The 24,810-nt window shown below is 40.5% G+C and overlaps 1 protein-coding gene across 1 annotated transcript in view; it reads left to right on the top strand.

The window, feature by feature from the left end:
• The window catches only part of LOC139736256 (histone deacetylase 4-like), a gene marked incomplete at its 5' end in the record, with an annotated part of 32,177 nt that extends 8,245 nt beyond the window's left edge, over window positions 1-23,932 (top strand). Inside the window, 16 exons of the mRNA XM_071646988.1 lie at window positions 847-973; window positions 1,792-1,951; window positions 3,165-3,395; window positions 6,969-7,011; window positions 9,096-9,209; window positions 12,948-13,081; window positions 13,856-13,905; window positions 14,363-14,430; window positions 15,159-15,262; window positions 15,717-15,914; window positions 16,136-16,255; window positions 16,938-17,035; window positions 17,700-17,818; window positions 18,329-18,547; window positions 19,273-19,411; window positions 20,147-23,932. Coding sequence (XP_071503089.1) covers window positions 847-973; window positions 1,792-1,951; window positions 3,165-3,395; window positions 6,969-7,011; window positions 9,096-9,209; window positions 12,948-13,081; window positions 13,856-13,905; window positions 14,363-14,430; window positions 15,159-15,262; window positions 15,717-15,914; window positions 16,136-16,255; window positions 16,938-17,035; window positions 17,700-17,818; window positions 18,329-18,547; window positions 19,273-19,411; window positions 20,147-20,201 — 1,979 coding nt within the window. The remainder of the gene's footprint in view (window positions 1-846; window positions 974-1,791; window positions 1,952-3,164; window positions 3,396-6,968; window positions 7,012-9,095; window positions 9,210-12,947; window positions 13,082-13,855; window positions 13,906-14,362; window positions 14,431-15,158; window positions 15,263-15,716; window positions 15,915-16,135; window positions 16,256-16,937; window positions 17,036-17,699; window positions 17,819-18,328; window positions 18,548-19,272; window positions 19,412-20,146) is intronic.
• Window positions 23,933-24,810: the final 878 nt, after the last annotated feature.

The raw sequence follows: 24,810 nt of genomic DNA, 5'->3' as shown, positions 1-24,810 counted from the left end.
CACACAATAGCGTATACAAATAAGCACACATATTACTTTATCTCTTTGTGTCTGTCTATCGATCTCTTTCTCGCTATCTGTCTATCTATCTATCTATCCATCTATCTATCTATCTATCTATCTATCTATCTATCTATCTATCTATCTATCTATATCTATCTATCTATCTATCTATCTATCTATCTATCTATCTATCTATCTATATCTATCTATCTATCTATCTATCTATCTATCTATCTATCTATCTATCTATCTATCTCTATCTATCTATCTATCTATCTATCTATCTATCTATCTATCTATCTATCTATCTATCTCTATCTATCTATCTATCTATCTATCTATCTATCTACCTATCTATCTCCCTATCTATCTATCTATCTATCTATCTATCTATCTATCTATCTATCTATCTATCTATATCTATCTATCTATCTATCTATCTATCTATCTATCTAGCTGTCTGTCTGTCTATCTATCTATCTTTCCCTTCCCCTTCCTCTTTTGCGTTCTGCTGTTACAAAGAGCAAGATTCATGATTGCATCCATGTAGGATCAGACGGCAAGTGACTTGATATATTCCCTCACAACAACTCACATACGCTTGTATCTCATATATACACATTACATTTACATTCTTTACATCCAGTATACATGATATGTCTGGTGCATGCAGAATGGATTAGAGGAGAGTTTGAGAACAAGTCAAGCGTGAGAATCGGTATTAAAAGCATAAGAATGCAGAGGGGGGGGGGGGGGGGATATAAAATGACAATGATGACAGACTGTAATGAGATACAATATTATTAAAGGACACAATGCCTCTTTCTGTCAATCTCACAGCAGGTGCCTCACTGTCCCTAGCCGGCATCAACCCAGCCCTACTGCCTGGCATGACGTTCCAGGACTACCAGCAGGCCCAGACCGCTGCCATCTCAGCTGCATCCGTCGGAATCCATCCCAAGCCAATCAGGTCTGTTTCCTTGGCGACGCTGGCCACGGATCATCTTATCCTCTTTTTTTTTTTTGTTCTTCTTCTTCTTCTTCTTTTTCTTTTTTGATGCTCCCCATACTAAAATCCTACTGTACCTCATTGATAATGCTGTACATTTAACATAGTGGATTCTTGTAAGTCTATTGGCAGATGAAGCATGGCACTGAACTTCTTACTTGTAGAAACGGGGCACAGTAACTTACACTTTCATATTTCTTTTGAAATGGAAAGTACACCTTCCCCAAACTTGTTACTGACATATCTTAAGGGTAATATTATTACCCCTCCCTTTTGCGAGAGGTAATGTTTTCACTCTCTCTACGTACAAGTAGGAAACTATGTTGAATTCTCTATTTTCTTTATACCGATGCTGTACTGTGACAGTGTGAATCATAGTCATCTTCTGAAGCAATGAGGACTCATGGATTTCGCTGAAATTTTAAAATTTGATTACATTTAGATGTAGTGTCTGATTTTCCTCAAACTTCACTGATGAGTACTAATAAGATTTTTGCATTCACTGAATCCACATGTATATTTGGGGTAGATTTCTCATTACTTTCACTGATGCAGTTGTGTCTATGTGCTTATTAGTTCCTTTTTTTGTTTGGAGGGTGGGATGGAAATTGGTTGTCTTAGGAAGAATGCACTTTATCTTCAAAATGTGTCAGAAGGGGACAGCTTGTGTTGCATTATGTGCTGTGGCAGCTAAAACTGTCAAAAGTTAATCACTTCTCAATATCGTGTGTATGGTGATTTGGCTTTCGTTCCTCCTCCATGACGCTTGGTCCCGCCAGACCGATAACACACAGACCGCTGGTGCGGACCCACTCAGCCCCGCTGCCAAACAACCAGCAGGCGCCGACGACGCAGCGCCCCCACTCCATGCTCCTCTCACACCACCACTCGCAGTTACTACAGCAACACCAGCTCATCAACAACCTTGCTCATCAGAAGGTGAGACCGTTATCCCTAGATCTCTCTACCATGAATGATGCAAGAGATTCCCCTCATCCCCCTCTCTCTATGTAGTTTGTGCTCTGAAGTGTATTGAGTATAGTTGACCCGTTGAAGACCAGTCCCAAGTATATTCAGGCAAGTGTCTATTGGAAATGCGAAATCAGCCCATCCTCAATGGGTTAAAGACTTGGCAGCGTAGGGATTAATAGCCCTAGTCATTTTGCTGCCCACCGAGGCACGTTCGAAAAACCAAGAAAAGCATTGGTCGGCGAATGTGCACACTGAAGTGTACATTCAATGGTAACCGTCAACTCCAGTGGAGATTCTTTGGCTCTGTGTGTGTGCCTACCCAAGAGATCAATGATTAAGCTGTACATAATTCATGACGGGCATTCTTGAATATATCCAAGCTGGGCCAACCTTCCCACGTTACTGGGTCTTTAACACCCTTTGACAGAGTATGCCCCAATTAAGCCCTCTTTAAGAGCATTTCTGGGCAGGTTGTTATTTCGTTGGCACTGTGACAACCTGGCATCTCTTCATTTCTCCATGCGTGGGTTGGAGAGTAACATTAGCAACAGTAAGTGTTCGCCTGGAAGCACCACCGATGTGCCAGCTGGGACTTGGACCATCGCCCTTGTAATATGAGAGCAGAGCTCAAACCTCTTACGTGCCTCATTATCCAGTGAGATGGCCGCAGATTTTAATTTTACATCTCTATCAGATCATATGTGCCTATCATCTCTTCTCCGTTTGAAACAAAGTGTGTCAACGTTCTTTGCTAGTCATATTTTGTGATCTTGAAAGTCGAAGTTGAGCCCCTGACTCGAGTAAATCTACCCAAGCCCTAAGAAAAGCGATGGGAGTCACCGATTTTATGTCATACTGTCCTCCTTGCCATGAAAGCATCCATTTCTACCGATCTCATCGCATCCCTGTCCTCTGCTGATGCAGTAGTAGGAGAATGAAGGATAGGTTCATCTCTGCTTGAATTTGTATCCTCCCTCTTACCTCCACCCCTGGAGAAGTGGTATCATACGATATAAAATCTTACATAATTTCCTTCCTCAAGTTTCACAACATGTGGAGGAATCATCATCCATAGATCGACTTTGTGTAGATTAGAGCATTTTTTTTTTAATCCAAGCATGCATTTATACCAAATTGTGCCATTTATACCAACCTCTTTTGTGCATCCTTTGGTCCTCAGCTGGTGGAAGAGAGGAGAGAGGATCGGGTCCAGGAGGAGCGGGAGGCGGAGGAGTCGGAGTCAGAGGTGGGAGCCACAGCGGCGGCGGGGTTGGCTGGTTCCCCCGGCAGGCCCTCTCCGTCCAAGGCCAAGGAGGCCCTGAAGACCTCCATCCAGATCAAGCAGGAACCCATCGACATCACGGAGGAGGAGGAAGAGGAGGAGGCGGTGGAGACCGGCAGGTGTCGGGAGGTATGGGCAGGGCAGAAATACAGCAGCAGCTCTCTCTTGGCAGAGCTTGAAAGGGGAATTCCATACCCCGGTTCCAAGTTAGTCTGAGAAGAAAGAGTAAAATATGACCTGAAAAACGGTGACAATTTGGTCAGAATGCGATTAAAACTAAGAAAGTTATGAAATGTCAAAGATTCACTGATTTTGGCATAACAGTTCTTGAACAGTTGACACGAATGTGTAAACGAGTAAGCTGATGACGTCATCACCTCACAAGTTTCCATCGATCATGTACCCCCCCAAAAAAGACAAAAATTCAGTTTTTCTGCAATAAAAGTGTAAATATAATGTTATTCCTGGTTGAATAACTTCAGAATAGGATCAGGAAGATCACAGGATTTGAGACTGGGGCATTATTGCCTTGAACAAAAGCAAGAAATTAAAAAAATTGTATTTTACTGATTGCGTGACAAGTTGTGAAGGAATGACACTATCCATTCACCATTTGCATATTCATATTGACTGTTCAAGAACTGTTTCTTTGAAATAAGCCAAAATTCATATCTTCCTCAATTTTCATAAAATTATCATTTCTGCTTTGAAAAAGTCACTCTTCCTTTCCAGACTAACTTTCATTATGTCCGGAATTCCCCTTTAAAGGGGAAGTAACCCCAAATAGATAGAGAGTAGATGGAATTCCACAAAATTTCCTTCTTTTTTTTTTTGGAATGAAAAGGGTTACACATTCCTTTGCCATGTTCTGCATGTATGTTAAAGGCAATATTATTATCACAATCTTCTGCAAGAAATAAGTCAAGTGCTCTTTGATCTTGCTAGAAAACTGAATATGTGCTGAATACTGTGTGTACCTCCTCTTTGATATTCCTCTATTGTGACATCACAAATGGTCACAGTCTTATCAGGTAGTGATGACATATGGATTTGACTAAGGTTATGAATATTCATAAACTTTATGACATTGATTTTCCTCAGTCTCCACTGATGAGCTCTTCCTTAATACATTGTATTTCTACATTGATTGAAGCCACTTACATGTCTTTCAGGTGAAGTCAACGTCTTTAATGCCCAGGCACAGGTTTTAACTTACCAGGCTTTTTTTTTTTTCATTAGCCATTCTTCTTACGCTGTGCGTGGCATCTAATCATATCTGATTTATGTGGGGACGCCAGCTCATATTGTTACAAAGGGAATATTAGAAAAAACCCGAACCAATGAAAAAAAAAAAAAAACCCACACACACAAAAAAACTAGTGATATTTGATTTACAGTGTTTGATATATCTAATTTCTGAGTATAGTGGTGAGAAGTGAAAGTGCTAAAGAGATACTCGATGCACCATGTGTGTATTATAAAGAGAGCATGAAATAATCCAGTTTTCAAAACACAATGTACCAGGATTTCTGTGTATTGCGTGTTTATGAACTGGCAATCCCATATGTATAAAAACGTAATATCACGTAGAATTGAATTTTTATCACATGTTTGGATATTAACCTCATTTTTTTTTTTTCATATTATGCATTATTCAGTGACCTGTCAGTGTTTCCTGTATGTGCGCTGGTATAAACAAGGGAAATGTTGATTTGTTACACACAAACACGGACACATAAGATAGAAAAGATTGTGATAGCAGAAGAGAGACAATTTTCATTCTTCTTTTTGTCTTCCAGTGTTTGATACATACCTGTGAGCCATTGGCTGCCTATTGAGTCAGTACCCTCATAGAAATTGCCCCAGCTTTTCTCCCAGTTCATGGAATGAACAAGCAACTTCTTGATGCCAGACAGATATTTGTTGCTGGTCCTTTCATTCTTTTTGTTGTATGAAGAAAACCAAAAGAGATGTGATGTAACTGATCCCAAAGAGGGGGAAAAAAGGGGGAAATCCCCACTCTGAATTCTGGATGGCATATTATTATTATACACAGGCCCTGAATTGGATTTGGGAATGTTGACAGCCCTGCTTAATCATGCTTGTGCGTGAAAGTTTTGTAATATCTGTATATTGTTTCACCTATTCCTCCCCCCCCCCCCCCCACACACACACATAACCTTCCAATGCCAGACAATACCTGCACTAGTGCAATTTGGAGTAGATTGAGTGTAATCTTAAACTGACAGGAGATATGTGTTGTTGATGTCAGTTAAAGTTCTGTCGCAACCTGTGTCTAATGTGGGAAGTGGTCCAAGTATTCATTTATTCATTCATTCATTCATTCATTCATTCATTCATTCATTCATTCATTCATTCACTTAACCACTCACTCACTCATTCATTCATTCATTCATCCATTCATCCGTTCATTCATTCATTCATTCATTTATTCATTCATTCACAAACTCATTCATTCATTCATTCATTCATTCACAAACTCATTCATTCATTCATTCATTCATCCATTCATTCATTCATTCACTTAACCACTCACTCATTCATCCATTCATTCATCCATTCATCTATTCATCCATTCATTCATCCATCCATCCATCCATTCATTCATTCATTCATTCATTCATTCATTCATTCACTTAACCACTCACTCACTCATTCATTCATTCATCCATTCATTCATCCATTCATTCATTCATTCATTCATTCATCCATTCATTCATCCATCCATCCATTCATTCATCCATTCATTCATCCATCCATCCATCCATTCATTCATCCATTCATTCATCCATCCACTCATTCATTCATCCATTCATCCATTCATGCATCCATTCATCCATCCATCCATCCATTCATTCATCCATCCATCCATTCATCCATTCATGCATCCATTCATCCATCCATCCATCCATTCATTCATCCATCCATCCATCCATCCATCCATCCATCCATCCATTCATCCATTCATTCATCCATTCATTCATTCATTCATTCATTCATCCATTCATTCATCCATCCATCCATTCATTCATCCATTCATTCATCCATCCATCCATCCATTCATTCATCCATTCATTCATCCATCCACTCATTCATTCATCCATTCATTCATCCATCCATCCATTCATTCATTCATTCATCGATTCATTCATTCATTCATTCATTCATTTATCCATCCATTCATTCATCCATACATTCATTCATCCATCCATTCATTCATTCATTCATTCATCCATTCATCCATTCATCCATTCATCCATCTATCCATCCATTCATTCATCTGTTCATTCATCCATCCGTACGTTCATTCGCTCGTTTGTTTTTTCGTTTGTTCATCATTCATACATTCATTCTTTCAGTTGCCACTAGATTCATGTCAAGAGCCCCCAGCAATTTGGAGACAGTGCCATCTTGACCCTAATTTCAAGTAGTCAGTAGTTGGTGATAACTAAATATACAACTTGCTTTGTCACACAGGAAAGCCATACACTGTAGCTGGACTGTGAGAGAACAAGATATGTCGATGAACTCTTCTATTGTAATTCTCTCCCTCTCTTTGTCTGTTTAATTCAGTTTGTGTATCTATGCATTATACTTTCTTCATATCTCCTTTTCAACAGATGTTGATCTCTTTTTTTATTGAATTTCTCCTTGAACATATTTCTCTTTTGTCAAATGCAGGACCATTTAGATGTCATGAGGTCATCAACAATGTCAAAAACAGGTGAGAGATGCTTAAAAAAAAACCTGAAAAAATTCTATTTCCTTTAAGCTTGTGCATTTTAAGCACACATGTACACTGTATTTAGTCACCTACTGTTAGTGTGTGCTGTTTTTAAATGTTCATTGTGGTAATGTGTACTTCAGGCATGCTGTCCTTCATGTGCCTTTATCAGTGCTGCCGAATGGTGTATCTGTTGGATATTAACTTTTGTATTTTCTCCATTAAAGTATACATCAAAAGCAAAAAGTTTCCAATTAAAAACTATACTGGGTTTTTTTTTTCTGAATGTAATTTAGCACGCTTATTTGTATGCAATTTCACCATTATCCAAAATATTATTTGTTCCTTCAATACGCTTTTTAAACTGTGGGACTGTGCTGTAGTATATGATATTTCTTTGTTGGTTTTATATGTTGCATTTGGCAGCCATTTTTGATGACATAGTCTTGTCGTATCCATCCTCTGTGTGTGCTTGTGTGTGTGTGTGTGTGTGTGTGTCTGTCTGTCTGTCTGTCTGTGCATCTTTTTTACATTGATAAGGCAAAGGCACATCAGAATTACCCTGTCCCTATAACCATGTGTCAATTCCAAATTCTAAAAATGAGGGTGGGATAGTAAAGATGTCTCCACACAGAGCGTAGAAGACTGAACTAGCCAGTGTTAACAAAACCCCGTCTTATTTTAGAGGGGGCGCTGTTGCTTAGTGCATAACACTCCCAACTCCCAATCGAAGGACCCGAGTTTAATTCCCACTCAGTGCTTATGTCCTTGGACAAGATGTTTTTACCCACCACTTCTTCTCAACCAAGGTGTATAAAAAGTGTACCTGGCAACACTGGGGTGATGATAATGACAGGGCCCTCTGGTATAACAGTAACAACACTGAAGAGGCTATAAACCTGGATAGTCCTTGGGAGTCCTTTATCATCAGACACTAGCTTATAGGTAACCATGTAAGATGGCTGATGGAGGTACATGTGTGACTGTATGACGAAGCACAAGTTAGATGTAATATATGCAAGGACTTCAAATGTTTGACAAAATGCAATGGCATGTGACAATGTGGTGAGATATCTAGTTTGTCAAGCCAGTTTTGCATTGCATTTGAATGGTGAAAAGAGCATAAGTCTGCATGAATTTGCAGCGCCCAAATATTTATATCTTTCTTATTGAAAGATCAGCCCTAAAGAGGGATACAAATGCCATTTGCTGAACCTTTGCCTCTTTTCTTTTCTTCAAGCATTGTGTGTAATATGTGTGTAAATGCCACAAATTTTTCATCCTTTATCATGCATATTATCCCTGTTTGTGTGAAAAATGTGTTATCAGTGTGTACTCATATTTGCTTTTCATCTCTGTGACTGCATATACAGTAGTGTATGGGATCAGATGTGTACTACTTGTCTGTTGATGTGTGCATGGCATTCTCTCTTTGTTGTGATCAGAGAGCTTGTGTGTGTAGTCAGTCATACACCACTGTGTGTGTTGTTGTCTGTATCGATGTGTCTGTGGGTGGTGTGAATGGAACCCTGTATTATAGCATATATTCTTTGACAAGCAGTCTCGGCATTGTTTCCGCACAGTCATTGTAACTGATTATCCGTTGATTGTGTAGCTGTTAAGATGGCACGCTCGTGCAGAAGTGTTGGATTTTGATGTGTAGTGGGTTCTTTTTGTGGCTATCTCCCTTATTAATCTGTTTGGCTGTCTGTCTGTAATTATATTCTTGAAAATCTCTATCTCTCTCCTTTGGTATCTCTATCTCTCAATCTATATATCTATTCCTCTATCTGTGTCTCCATCTGTACATCTCTTTCTCTCCCCTCCCCCCCCCCCCCCCCCACCTAACTCTCTGTCTCCACACATATATATTTCTCTCTATCTCTCTCTCACATGCATACACACACACACACACTTACACACAAACACATTACTATCTGTGTGGTTGCATTCACCCATGTTTTCTATCTCTTGTCCACTTCCTCCTCGTTCTTCTCCCCACCCCCCCCCCCTCCTCCTTTGATACTCCCTGCATCACCTTGCCTACCTGTCTGCATTGTGACCACCATGTGTGTTTCTTCCAGGGCTCATTGGGGGTCACCGTCCACTGATGCGAGTGCGCAGCTCGCCCGCTGCGTCCAGCATTCCCTCCTTGGCGCTCAACGACCACACCCTCACGAAATACAAGTTCACCACCGGTATACATACGCACTCTTTCCCCCCTCCCCACACCCCATGCACCCCCCTCCATGCACTCCTTACCCCGCTTCAGCATTTCCTATTTTGTCTGCCAGCCCTTGCATGACTTGCTCTCTTGAGAATGTATACCAAATGTTTCATCGTTGCTGTTGTTGCATGCTTCGGTTAACAGCCACACACTCTTCCTTTGCCATGCCACCGATATCTGCTGAATAGAAAACATTGGGGGAGGGTAGGCAGGGCATCACATTAACAAAGGTAGTGTGTTATTGTGATCTTCAAGGTCTCTCTTTAATACTTGGACAAACTTTTAAAAGACCTGGCGCAGTGTTTTGCGTTTATTGCCACAAGTACTTTGTCATAGACATCCAGTCATTTGTCGAAGTGGGGAAGTTTGCAGTCCATTAGGAATAGAAACATGTTGTAAAAGCTGACCATTACTTTGGTGAAGATATCCATGCACAATCATGAGCCAGTGTTGGGGATTGGGCAGTCAATAAAATATTGAATTGCATTATAAAGTTTGGTCTTGAGCCCGTGAAATGAAAGTGAAATGTAATTATGGTTATGTGGTTGTTATCTGGACATCAGGGGGTTTCCCTTTCTATGTTTGACTGGACCTCATAAAACCCAGATTCCTTGTAAAGTTGGACACTCACTGGACATTGTTACCAGTCTCATGCAGAGCTCTAAAGTGCATTGACACTCTGGTGATTTTTTTTTTTTTTTTTCTGTCGGTTGTCTTTATTATTTTTTTTTTCATATGCTTCCTATTCATCTGCATTAGACAGCTGCTGCATGTAACACATGGCCTTGCCTTAAGGTGCAATAATTATTGTCCTATGCCTGTACGACTCTAAAGGAGGAGTAGGGTTGCAGGGGGAGGGGGATATTTTGTGCCCCCCCCCCCTCCTCCCATCTCATGGGCGAATGAGACACTCACACCTTCAAACCCAGATCAAATCGCTTGACCATCTGAAGCCGTGAGGGCATGCATGTACAACAATTTTAAAAATGCTTACAGATTTGGTTGGCCACTACTCGTAACAGACTTTTCTTTGATCATGTTCAAGTGGCTTTTTTCTCTTTCTCCCTCTCTTTGTTCTCCGATGCTGATTTGCTGCATCTAGAAGCGAGATATCCCTTTAGACAGCTCCTGTGAAAATTCTAAAATGATGAGTGTTTTTCTGTTTCCTTTCTATTAGTAAATTGTCCACTGATATCTCTTCATCCCCCCACATAAAACAACAACAAAACTTTAAGCAGTGATTTCAAATACTACCACTGTCCTTCGAGACAAAATGTGGGTTTTTTTCCAACCACTCACCTCTTCTTTCAAGTATGTGTGACCTGTCTTTTAACAGATCATCCTGTGCACTTATATTTCCCTTCAATTTATTTTGTGGTTTCTAGAACGTTGCTGATGAAGTTCAAATCATATGTCCCCCTCTCTTCATTTCCATGAACAATTCCTTTGCCCATCGTGCCTTCTATTTTTCTCTTTCATCTATCAAACACATCCCACACACTGCGTCCCAATATGCTTGCAATTCATTCACCATCATTATTTGCCGTCAATATAAAACCAGACAGGCGGATCGTTGCCTGTGCAAAAAGCAGCTCGGTCGTGAAGTCCGTGATGCAGTGGTGCCCAGCATGTAGTGTTCATTTGTTTGTAGATTCCTCCCTCCTGCATGCCGTATTGAAGTGTGTGTACAAGTGCCACGCCCCCTGCATGCCGTAAGTGTGTGTACGAGTGCCACGCCCCCTGCATGCCGTAAGTGTGCATATGAATGGAGATGTGTGGAGCAATATTTTCATGCTCCTTGATATCACCAAGCCGTGAGTCTGCATGCGCTTGAACTTACGCATTCCGTTGGTATCTAATCAAATATTCGGATGAATCTAATCAAATATTCAGCTGAATGAAGTAATCAGTCACACATTGTAGTAATGATGTAATATTAACCATTTCATTTCCAACTCAATTTGATTTCCAATTTGAATATGTAACTATTATGTAATTGCAAGTTATCTATCACCATTTTCATACAGTGCCATCTGTGTTGTTTTAAAATATGAGTGTTGGAAATTTTAAAGCAGATTGTGTACATCCCAAATGCAATGTCGTAAATAGTAAAGTCCGTCATCAAACCAAGTACGGATTTGTTGTGTCACGTTTACAGTGTATCAAAGTCGTTGACGCAATTGGAAGGATTCACTGTTACTCGTACAGTTTTGGAGGGAGTAGCTAAGGTCAAGTGACAAATGCTGAAAGCATGTCTTGTGTCATTAAGTGAAAAGGGATCCATTTGTACTTGGCTAATCAAAGTATAATGTAATCATAAACTCTCTCACAGCATTCTTATGCCATAATGCAGTTCAGGGTCATTTGCCATGGACCCCTGCCAAAGCTGATAGAAAGAGTGATGTCATTAAGGAGCGAAGAGCAATCAAAAGTGAAAATTGAGGAAATGGTTGTCCACTTCTCTCTGTAAAAATCCACATCCATTTACCAGGGAACTTCTGAGAATTAGAATCTGGAATATTTTTTGTGCTATGTAGGTTTCTCCCCCTTTCTTTGTAAGCTAAAATTAGCTGCATGAAATGCCAACATCATAACTTTGAAGTTTCTGTTTTCTCTGCATATACTAACATCTGAGGTGGTACAGAAGAAAGAAATAGGTACATGTAAAACATATAAGATGTAAAAGGCCTCTTCCTTTAGCTTCCTTGTCCTGCTAATGTGAGATGTTTAGTGCATGAGTACATGTATGCTAAATATGCCATCTACTCCAGTCAGATGAGGTTTGACTACACAGACATTGCGATGCATTGTTTTCAAACAAAATTAAATGAAAACTCAAACACAATGTACACCCACAACACACACAATTATCATGCGCATCGATTTGAGTACGTCAACTTTCACATCTAGACGCATACGGGATAGTGTGAGTGGTGGAAGGTAAAGTAGAGGAGTACCTGGAAACAGAGGAGGAAGGAAAGAAAGAAAAAAACAAAACAATCGCCGGGAGATTTTTGGTTTAGGAGTACCTGGAATTAATTGCCAACTCCGATGTGATTAATTGATGGCAATTTCCCTCTTGATACCATTTCAAAACTCGGCCGTTTCATTTTCCACTTAACTGCATGTGACGAATGAGCCGACAATGGAATGAGGTCATCGCTCTGAACCCAAACATTTTAATGCTTGTGAATGAATCGCTCTCGATGAACGATGCTTGTGAATATATATGTATTGAGTTGCATTTGAATATTGGGAGTTCATAGTTAATAGGGCATGTTTCATTTGACCCCCCACGCCATAGAGTTTCAAATAGCATGGAAAGGATTTGTGATGAAGCATTCTTTGTTGAAGCATCTTTGTAATCAATGTAAAAATGAAATGCATAGAGAGCTTTTTTTGAACATTATTGATTAATGACTGTCACCTCTATGTGCTATCTATTAAACCAGTGTGAAACACATAACTTAACATTCCAGATCCTCATTTGCGTGAGGATTCTTTTTTTGTTGTTGTTTTAAAGTCAGTGGCAAATACACAAACATTCTCATTTGACCTTTGTTTTGCATGTGCGCATGTCCGAGCTGTGAGCTCCTTTATACTATTTTGTACAAGTATATGTATGAAACGCCTTTTGACTCAGTGCTTGCAATTCAAATTTGTGAGGTCAATATTAATGTATATTGTGCCTTTCTCCAAATTCATAAAGGTCTCGCCTACGACACTCTGATGTTGAAACACCAGTGCCTGTGCGGTAATAACCAGAACCATCCAGAGCATCCCGGCCGCCTCCAGAGCATATGGGCCAGGCTGCACGAACGGGGCATTGTCAATAGATGCGAGGTGAGAGGGCGGGGTGGACAGGGGAGGAGGAGGAGGAGGAAGAAGAAGAAAAGTAGGAGGATGATGAGAAGGAGGAGGAGAAATAAGAAAAGTAGGAGGATTATGAGGAAGATGAGAAAGAAGAGGAAGAGGAGGAGGAGGATGAGAAGGAGCAGGTGGAGAGGAAGAAGGGAGGAGGAGGAGGAAGGAGAAAGAGAGATGGGTGGGGTCAAGACATGGTATTGAGGTTGCTGTGGCAACCAATTTTGTGTCTGTAGTAGTTGATGGATGAAGTGGGCAGGTCATTGCATCTTTGCCATTTGGAAAAGGTTGATGCAATTCATATTGATGTTGATAATGATGATGGTGATGATATCAACAGTAACAATTATGATGATAAGAAAGAGGAAGGAAAAATGTGAGGCGGGTGTGGCAAAATCCCAGTATTGAGGTTGCCGTGGTAACTAGGGTTGTTTCTGTTGAAGTTGATGATGGAAGAGGAAAGATGACTGCAGTAATGACATTTGGAAAATGGTGATGTAGTGATGATTATATTGATGATGATGTCAGTGGTGATGATGGCAAATGGTTATATTGGTGGTAATGGTGATGATGACAGCAGTAATGTCATTGAACCTCCGAACAGCCTCTTGCATCTACTCATCCAACCTTTTTGGGCATGAATTCCCAGCAGCCATATTCTGCTTGTGTGCCTGATGATGATATTGAATTATTGAAATTGCTTAAGATGTTTCTTACACAAGATATCCAACTCCTTTCTCCCATCCACTTTAGCGTATTCGGACAAGGAAAGCAACGTTAGATGAGCTTCAATCTTGCCATAGGTAAGTACAGATTGTTCCTGCAACCTACGAACTCATTAGGACAATATCATTACACTTGAGAATGGTCGTATGTACTATTTAGCAAATGTATGGATTGGTGTTCCTATGACGTATATAGGATTAGAAACAGAAAGTGGTGTTTTTATATCAAATTAAAAGTGCGTTGCTTTAAAGATATTGTGCATGCAAAGGTAAATGTATGAACTGCCAACAATTAAGAAAAATGTCACCCCAAAAAAGTAGAATGATTGACCAAGACTTATTTTCAAAGGACATTTCATAGAATCGTGTCTGTACCAGAATGATGTTGCTACAGTCGCTAAGTGACTAAATATAGTCATTTCGAGTTCAAGTAAGCCCTGTCTGAATCACAGCATTTACATTTTTGTTGTACATAATACACACTTGAATAATCATATGTATTCTTTCCATTTTGACCCTCATCCTCCCCAAACAGTGAAGGTTACTCGTTGTTCTTTGGTACGAGCCACACTCACAAGTCCAAGTTAGACAGTCGCAAACTGGGTGAGTCCGCTGTGCCCATTTTTAACCGTTTTCACGTTGTACATGCTGTGATGCATCCATGGATGTCTGGGACACTTTCAAATCATTCTGCATCCTCTTCTGATAGCAAAACTTAAAGTAAGGATGGCAAAAGGTTATGGTCCATTCTGCCTTCACTGCCAGTTTCATTTTCATTTACTTTGTTGCACTTAATTCTCAACTTACAGCGGGATTGGACCTATTTGAGACTTGCCATACACGAGTATTACATGAGTATAAGAGTTTTGTGAGATTTCTGAGGCTGGATGTATCTTTTGTTTAGGTCAGTGTATTTACCAGTCAGAGGCAGTTTGTCCATATTCACTAGTTTCTGTTCTCCCTATTAGGCAAACAGGCAGTTTTGAAGTTTATCCCGCACATGTTGGATACGAAGCTTGTGGATTAACAGGATGTGAATGCCTCAGCTGTTCCCTAGAGACTTATGAGGTTTTAAAACACTGTAATTGATGCCAGCCATACGTGGAGGGGTTCCAATAAAAAAGAAAAAAATATGATTCAGTGGGTTATTAAATGAGTCAGGTACAATGTTATGTATCGGTGCATAAATCAATGATTGTTTATAGGTACTGAAGCCCCCCCCCCCCCTGTTATTGCTGAAATATACACTAACATAGCAACCAAACCAAAACAGGTCTGTAAAGAAGACCCATGACTTTTCTGATATCTTTGGCATGTTCTCTGTCTTCCAGCGTGCATACCAAAGTTGAATTTCACCTGGCTGCAGTGTGGAGGCCTCGGAGTGGATACAGACACAGTTTGGCATGACATCCAGTCACCGGGAGCAGTCAGAATGGTGAGAAGGGATTCCAGTCTTTGCTTGCACTTTCATAGGATTTGTTCATACTGCACTAGTTGGGGAATATCCCCGCCCAATTGCATATCGACCCTCTCCCCATTCATCTTCCCATGATCAAAAGCAGCCCATTATTGTGAACTCTATGTATAAATAATCAATTGCTCTATGAGTGTTTGATGCTGTAGCTTGTGATACTCAAAGACGTTTCTTTGTTTTGAAGACTAATTCGTATCATGCCTATGTGTATCTATAAACAATTGACTCCAGTGTGTGTGGCAACGGGCAAAGAAATGATAGTGGGGATTCAAATAACTGTAGCCAGACAGGGAAACACATGAGGTACGCTATACTCTGTGCCCTAAATCTACTCTGGTATGGAAAGAAATTGAGTACGATGCAAATGTGACACTCTCCCTCTTTTTTCTCCCCTTGCCCGCGTCACCATCTCCAGGCGGCCGGAGCCGTCATACAGCTGGCTTTCCTCGTGGCGACGGGCGAGCTCAAGAATGGCTTCGCCATCGTGCGGCCCCCGGGCCACCACGCCGAGGTGGCCCAGGCCATGGGCTTCTGCTTCTTCAACTCAGTGGCCATCGCCGCCAAGCAGCTCCGGCTCAAGCTCAAACTCAACAAGATCCTCATCGTGGACTGGGTAAGACTTTTTTGTGATCATGGTGCTCTCTTGAACGGATGTATGCAATTTTTCCAAATCAGTGGCCAAATAGAAAATGGAGAGTTTCATCAAAATTCAAGGTTTTGACTGTTGTTCTCATCACTTACCTTAAAAAAAAAAGATATCAGATTGGTGTTTGATAGATAAGCTGATCTCAAATCACACTTTAATAATATATCTTTGTCTCTGTCTCTAACCAGGATGTTCACCACGGTAACTCAACGCAGAAGATTTTCTATGAGGACCCCCATGTACTGTACATCTCATTGCATCGTCATGACAATGGCAACTTCTTTCCAGGAACGGGAGCCCCAGATGAGGTAGGAGCACATTTTGCTGCCACAGGTTTTTGTTTTGTTTTGTGGGGTGTTTTTTTAGGGGGGGGGGGGGGTTAAAAAAAAGACATCATTATTTCTTTCTTTTTTCATTGGAAAGAGGATATGTCTTACCAAATTGTGTTAACATAATTCTCGTAGACAGAAAGAATTTGCTCTATGCAAGAACGTATGTTAATAGCTCTGATAATGTGATGTCGTATTCAAGAGTTGAAGTATAAAAAGTAAAATTAAACCAAAAAAAAAATCGAGAGATCGATTAATATCAGAGAATGTAGTACTTTTAGTGTGCATTGTCATTTGACTTTGGCGAAGGAAGTTTCCTGTTACAAAAAGAGAGAGAGATGAAATTGTTCCTTCATCACCAGACTTTATCATGATTTTGGGCAACGTGATTTCCAATCAAACAAGAGAGATAATGGTTCCTTCATTGGAGGATTTCCGTGAGGCAAGTTTCCACTTAAACAGAGAGAGAAATTAATGCCTGTAACATTTTACTTGTATCTGTATACGTCCATAACAGTGTACTAGCTGATAGAAGATGTGATGTAGTTAGCAAGTTAATGCTATTCTTCATCGCAGCAGCGCATTAAGATCATTATGGCAGCCACCCACCACTTGCCTTATCTCTATTACCTCACTGTTTTCTTCCCACGTTTGACGACAGTGCGGGTGTGGAGCTGGCCTTGGTAGCAACGTGAACATCGCCTTCCACGGCGGACTGAATCCACCCATGGGGGACGTGGAGTACATTGCGGCATTCAGGTGAGAGCGCCCTCACGTTGCCTTACAAATCGACATGATATGCAATGGCCTTGGCCCTTGCTACAACACTTAACGAAATCTCAGATTTTTCTCTTTTTTTTTTCTTGGAAAAGCGCCTTCATATATGGTATAGTTTTTAATGGAAATCTTGATTATACTGCAATTTGATTGGCTTGTCAGAGTTGGTAATGTTTGCGTAACTTTTTTTTCTTCTTCTTTGTACATCTGTATGTGTTTGAATGAGGCCTGAATGTGCATTTTTTTTTTTTGACTTGTCCCTGCAGAATATGTAGAATTTCTTTTTTTTTTTTTTTTTTTAGTACATAGGCAAAGATTTCTCTACCTTATGCATTGTTGCACATAATATCTTTTCATTTATTTTTGGGTAGAGATGAAGAGTTGTTTGACACTGCAATGATTTTGTTTTATAAACATTATGATGATGTATATACACATTCTTCTGTGTCTTTTGTGTATTTTCCATTTACTAGTACATAGTAACGGCTCATGTGAGTGTGTGTTCCAAATTTTGTTTCAATCAAGCTGTTCCGTATCTAACAGTCATACATACAACATACATGTACAATGCTCTTAGTTGTTACATTGAAAAGATGGGCATAGTTTATAAATTTGTATAATCAAACTTGCCCTCACGTCTGTCCAGATCTGTGGTGCTACCGATCGCCCAGGAGTTCTCCCCTGATGTGGTCTTAGTGTCGGCTGGCTTCGACGCAGCAAACGGCCATCCCAACCCTCTCGGCGGATACAAGGTTACCCCAGCATGTGAGTAGAGGGGTGTGACAAAATGGGGGTCTTGGTGTAAGAATGATAGCAAAGATAATGATGATGATGATGATAATGATAGTGATGATGGTAACTTTGAAGACAGTGGACAGTGGACAGAGGAAGATGGAATGAAGTAGTCCTGAATGTATCTTTTGTGTAATCAAACTCCTTTCTGAGCTTATGATGAGAAATCAGAACAAATATGTTTTTGGGTGGGGTTTTTTTTCCACTTTGATGTCAATCCTTACGAGAATACATACCTTGTTATTACCACTTTTATTAGATTTGTGTCTGTATGCACCATGGCAAATAACTGTGCATCAGTAAATTACAATGATATCTTTTTTACCAGTGATTAGTGTTCTTGTAGAGGTACTGTTATTGTATTTTTTTTAATGTGTAGTAATGCATGTAATGTTATGTAAATGCTGAATTTGGCAGGGGGAAAGTAATCAAGACAAAAAGCAATTTATTCATGTTTTCCTTCTGCCCGTCCCTGTCCTGCAGGTTTTGCCTACATGACCCGGAAGCTGATGGGTCTGGCCAATGGGCGAGTGGTGCTAGCCCTGGAGGGGGGTTACGACCTCACCGCCATCTGCGACGCCTCCGAGGTGTGCGCCCAGACTCTCCTGGGAGACGACCCCGCCCCCCTGTCGGAGGAGACCATCGACGGGGTGCCCAACGCCAACGCAGTCGAATGCTTGCAGAGGACGATTGGCATCCAATGTAAGTTATGTCTCTCGGTCTGTCTTTTTTTAACCAGGGAATGTATGGTTTGGTTAGGTTTTGGTTTATTTCATTTATTGGTTCATGGAAGTTAGAGCACTTGCTCTCAGCTTTCACCTGTTTTTTAGCTTGTCCACTAGAATGCAAGTGTTTACAAATTAATGAAACAATTTGATGTTATGTACGAGACACACTTTTTCGGAGTACAAAATGTAAGACACCTGAAGTGGTGAGTCAATGGTAGAATTACATTGGTATCACAGAGAAATATCCAATGAATGAAAGGAATGGAAGGCACAGCATAACATCATGAAAATCAAATCAAGCAAAATTTATATAAACAATTCAAAAGGTGTTAATTATGTGATTGAAATGTGATGTAAAAATACTTTTAATGTTTTCATTGGTAGTCCCCTCGTCTATAAACATGAACTGTTCATATAAAGAAAGTGTATTCATCTGCCACTGTTGAAGATTAACTGTACCAATGTTGCTACGTTTTGACAATCCTAGTGAAGGCTTTTCTTGTAGTTGGAGACAACATTTGCAATGAGGGTACACATAATGTGCTGATAAATTTCATTGTCTGTTGGATCTGATTCTTGAAGCATTATTATTATTTATTTTAATGGGGGGGGGGGGAGAAGAGAAACGGCAGATGCTCACTTTGAGAGTTGATTCTAGAATCTCAGTAACGATATGTGCTGTTCTGTGTTTTGATGCAGCGGAGTACTGGTCGTCGGTGCGGAACCGCGGCGACGCGGTGGGCATCTCGCTGCGGGAGGCCCTCAAGAGGGAGGGCGAGTCCGAAGTGCCTGTGAACGAGATGGCATCACTTTCAGTACAGCAGCAGGAGGGCACAAGGTGAGTTACTAACCCTCTCTCCCACCCCCCATACCCCTTACTCTTTAACCCTTCCCCTTCCTCATTTTAGAATCATTATTTCTTCATTATCCCTACAATGGATTACTGCTGATAGCTGGAGGTGTTTTCTTTTGCAACAGAATCTCTTGATTCTGTTGTCAAGTGTTTTTGCTGTACATTTTTAAATCTAGTCAATCGCTACATTTACCTCATTCATTTTTTTTCCTCCGTACATTCAATCATTATTTTATCTCTCCTTCCATCCACCTGTTCATGGATCCATTCGTTCAGACATTAGTTCTCCACCCATGACCGTCCCCAAGCTTCCTCAAGTCACATTGCCCCAATTTATTCTCTCCGCTGTAGTCACTGACTGGGGATTGCGTCGATACTATCTAACTCGTGATTTTGATCAGTCGTGTTTCGCAAGATTTCCACAAGCAAATGCTGCAAATAAACAGAGTAACAGAAGCACAATCTATCTGCCTTTCTATCTATCTGACATAAATGTAAATATAAGCATGTACAAGTAGAGCATGTGTAGAGTTAAAGGTCTATACTGGAAAAAAAAAGGAGAGAATTTTATTATTGGAAGAACAGTGAGTAGCACAAAGAACAATTCCTGATGTAAAGTGTGTTCTGACTAGATGCTCTTTTCATTGAAGAGGAGTCGGTTTCTGTAGTATTTTTATGATTTTTAAAATCCTTCCCTGGTGTGTTCTCCTCCCCCAACAGTTCAAATATCATCGAAGAGAGTGCAATGGAAGCTGAGGAAGCATCACCATCTTAAAAGGAGCTGAAGCCAGGATGGCCGGAGCAGTAGATGGTCAAGACATCTGTGTGTCATATCTCCGTATGAGTTTTTTTCTTTTCTGTTCCTTTTAAATTTGGAGACCATTTGACCATTGGGTAATAGAGAGATGGATCCCTCCGTGCCCCTCACTTGTTTCCTTGGCGATGACCCGTCCAGAGATATCCCGCAGTCCCCGAAGTCCTGGGGGGGTGTTCTGGGTTTCCCCCTCTGCTCCCCCGCTGCCAACGTCTCCGGGCGATGCAAGAACAGAGTCGTGCCTTGCATTTGGCCGTCTCCCTGGCAGTGGGAGTGGTACCACCGGATCTCGAAATTCAGGGGGAAGGGAAAGGATGGGAGCTGGAAGCGGAGCGGTGTGGGATGGATGGAGAGACCCCCCGTGAGCAGCAGATCTAGAGGGTCGTCGCTATGCCGACCCAGCCGGCATGGTGGGGAGAGAGAGAGAGAGCGAGCTCCAGCCATCTGATGTTTCCAACTGGCCCCGTCCTCCAGCTGAGACAGGACATACTACTCGCCTTAAAAAATAAATGAATTGACTTTGCTGTTTATTAGCCAATATTGGTAGACCTTTCTGCTACTCATGCACAGATGGAGACAAGATATTTCTCCATACCCCCCCCCCCTCCCCAATTCCCTTGGGTGTGGGGAGGAGCTATGCTCCTTAGGAATGGATTGTTAGACCTTGGTGTAATACTTTTCCTTCTCTTATGGATTTTTATGTTTGTTTGTTTGTCTTTTTTTCCCTTTAGGAAGCAATGAACTTCATTCCAGAGCTTGTTTTTCCTTTTTTTATTTTGTAGATGTTTTATTTTGGAATCTTTTAAGGTTAAGTAAGTAGATAACAACTGGAGCAATTCTGATTTTGCTAAATCTGCCTTCTTCAATTCTTTTCTTGAAAAAACAGACAAAGAAATGTTTTGATTGATGTTACATACAGTTTCTATTTATTACAGAAATACAAGTAGTTGATGTTCACTGTGTTTTACAAAGACACTGAAACTTTCTTCAAGCTTCTCTTATTTTTTTTGTTTCTTAGTAGGTAGGCAAAACGATTGCAGTTTGTGAAACACAATGAGCTTTAAAGAGAATCTGTATGCATTTTGTATCGCCGCATTAATGTAGAGTATGAACTGAACATTGTCCGCATTGTTGGCATGGGGCTCTCCACTCGGTGCATGTGCTGTCGTGATAAAGTAACAAGTCGATGTTTGAATTCACAGAGAATTTCTCGTCTTTGTCCGATACTGTAAGTGGATTTCTAATTTATACAGCTGAATCAATGAATTTGTAGATTTTTTTCTAAGATGGAAAAAAAAAATATTGATTGTGATATTTGTGAAGTATTTTTGTCGTTGCTGTTGAAATGACTGCAAAGTGGTTGATGAGTGCAGTGTAGGACTAGGAGGAGACTGTTATATGGCATTCCACGAATTAGACACTCAGTCGTTTTTTATGCCTCCGCCACGAATTGGTGCCGGAGGCATTATTGTGTCTACTTTTATAAGAGAAAGAGAGAGAGAGAGAATTAGAGAGACAGAGGGAGAGATAGAGAGAGATAAAGATTGTTAGATGAAGAGATAAAAGTTCGCGTAGAGTGCTTTATAAAAAGCGTCCAATCTGTGCGGCAGCTTCTCGTCGAAAAGAACGCCCGTAAATATTGAGATGTGAAGAATTTCGAAGTTTGGATGCACCACTGTGACCATTTATGACTTTCCTCTGTTGATTTCCTGTTTGATCTGTCGGTGTTAGCCAGCCGTCCAGTTTTATGCCAAGCAAACGAAATCCACTGCGGAAGTACCCTCCAATTTTTTAATTATGAGTCGGTTTGACGTTGCGTGATTGTTGTCCTCCCGATGTGCGTGTTCGTGTTGAACTCCTCAAAGTTCTTCGCAGTTACATAGTCTGCAGTCGCACCGTTCGCGGTGGCAATCAAAATTTGTAGTCATCATTGTTTTGGGACGCCCAAGAAACACTTTCGTAAACAGATTAAGATCGTGTAGGCTCTTAGAGCAGGCCAACAGATGTATCGAACCCCACGGCAAATGTTTTCACCAGAGTTTTCAATCCACAGCTCTCAGACGCATGTTTTGATTTTGACAATTTAGTGGCATTTGACTGATTATCTGTGTTGTGTTCAAACTGAACAGTAGAATGTCTCAACAGTCCTCAAGATGAAAATAGAGGAAGTCTTGAGTGCAAAGTTCAAAATGTAGCCAAATGCAAGGCAAGACCACACAAAGTCATGGAAATGTTATTTTTGTCAAACAAAAGTTTAAACTGTTCAATCAGTGCTGTGTCCATACAGTCATTTTTTCTTTTTAAGCAAGTCAAATGTCATAGAAACTGCAGATATCTATCAGAAAAAGAAATATCTCGAGGTATTTGTCTGTGCCACCAGAAAGGTAGATACCCACGCGATCAACCTCTCAATCTTTATGTATCGTGTCTGATAAAACCCCAGATGTTAGAATCAAATTATTATCACAATTTTTCACAGTCAGTTGGGAATGGTGAGATGACCTTTACATCAAAAACTTCAATGCAGCTGTGTTTTCGCTTCACCTGCTACGCGTATTGTAGCGACCCGAAGCACAGTGCTTGTTTGTTTGATTGGCGTGAGTGTGATGCGCTCACTGAGTTACTGTTTGTCAAAGTTGAATGCTGTACCCAGTGATTGTGGCTGGCTCAAAGTGACATCGTCAGCCTCCTTGAACACATTCAATGTAAAGTCCCATCGAGCATAAAGTTATGTCAATAATTAGAAATAACCTCTGCTAGGCTTTGATAGATTGAATGTCATTGGCATCAATCTATTTGTACTGTTTAACTCGGACAGATTTCGACACAATCCAGAATATTCCTTTGCAAGTAGTGAAGCTCGCACTGCCAGTAGGTTTGGTCGACTTTACTACTTGAGTTTGCCCGTTTTTTCATATCTTTTTTTCGTTAATATTTTGTTGTTGTTTGTGGGCATGTTTTGAGCTGTTTCAGGGAGAAGGTGCACATATTTGTGCAGTCATGAGGCATGGCATGTCGCTGCTGCCGCTTAAAAAGCAAGAAAAGTATTCTGATCTTGAAGATAAGATAGTGGAAAGCACTGAAGAAAGAGACCAGACCACAGCATAGTCAGGTTGCAGTGCTAGATACACATAACGTGTCTGTTTGTCTCTGTAGATAGAATATGTCATACTGGACAGCCATGTCATTAAAAACAAACACACAACAATAGAACACGCTACAAAGTGACTATGGAAATACACTCAATAGATGCTGATGTGTGTGTGTGTGTGTGTGTGTTTGTGTGTGTGAGGGAGTGTGCTTGTTCATTGAACTTCATCACTGCATATTTGAATGTGACCAGTATGTTGTAACGTAAGCACAGTAGTTTCTGTTATGTTGTACAGATACATATTATGGATATGAATATATATTAATATATGTCAACACGTACATTTGTAGTTGGCTAGTGTACCAGACAAGGAAAGTGGAGAGGAGTAAGGGAAATTGTTGGAAAATAATCATGTGTCAGACTCTCTTGAAACAATGAATCTCTCTTTAGTTTGAACATAAGACATGATACAATTTAAATAGTGTAGAAAACGTAGCTAAATAGAATCCGAGAAATGCATTTGATGCTTGTGGTTTTAGGCACTGTAGTTTTCTCAAGTGTTCAATTTCCTGTGCTAGATCATGTACAGTGATTTCATTGACCACATGTACAGTGATTTCATTGACCACATCGGTGTACAGTGAATATATTTATGTTGACTCTGGACAGTATTGCTACACGTTTGTTTGTTTGTTTGTTTGTTGTTTTTTTTTACATCTCAAGGTTTCTTCTCTTTTTAATGGACAGTTGTGAGGTACATGTGTTACTGAGTAAGCCCCATTGTATGAATCAAACCTGGTGTGTTTATTTTCTTTGCCTTTTTTTTTTAAACTGATAAAAGAGTGCCATGTGAATTTACAGAATGTCTCTAAACTTGTTTGAAATGAAGTTGTCTACTTGAATGGCATGCATTACTAGTTCATGTGGATGTGTAATATGGAAGGGGGGGGGGGTGGGCGATATAGAAGAAATTCCCGTAAGATGTAGTCATTTGTGATCAGTCTATTCACATTTGAATTTGTTAGGGCGGGGGGTATGCGGTGTGCACTTTGATGCACGAGAACGGGGAATCAAGGAGAAGCTTCCCGCTGTTTTGGTAATATTTATTCGTTAGACATGGAAACGAATGACTTGCCATCGTTTGGCACTTGATTCCAGAATGCCGTTCGCGTACCCTGCAGCAGATCTCAACAAAGTCTTACGGGGCAGCGTTGCATGTGAATTTCGCCACGAGAGTAAGATGCTCACCATCCAGGCCGATAGAAGATTAGGGGGTAAAAGCTGTCGGTTGCGTTAGCCCCATTTTCTGAAAGCCGACACTGCGACAATTGCCTAATATAGAGCAGGAACACCCAGCATTTGTAGTCCCGTGGAATTTAGTTTCCACATCAGCAAAGAGAAAAAAACAAACAAGAGCAAAAAAGATAAAAGGAAAAGAAGGTATGGAGGGGAGGAAGAAAGAAATTCAAGTGTTTAATT

The sequence above is a fragment of the Diadema antillarum genome, unplaced genomic scaffold (genome assembly GCF_040938485.1).
Source record: "Diadema antillarum isolate AM-2024a unplaced genomic scaffold, OU_Dant_1.0 seq00000634_RagTag, whole genome shotgun sequence".
Lineage (NCBI taxonomy): Eukaryota > Metazoa > Echinodermata > Echinoidea > Diadematoida > Diadematidae > Diadema > Diadema antillarum.
The sequence above is the reverse complement of the archived record's forward strand: the minus strand, read 5'-3'. Positions and strand labels throughout refer to the sequence as shown.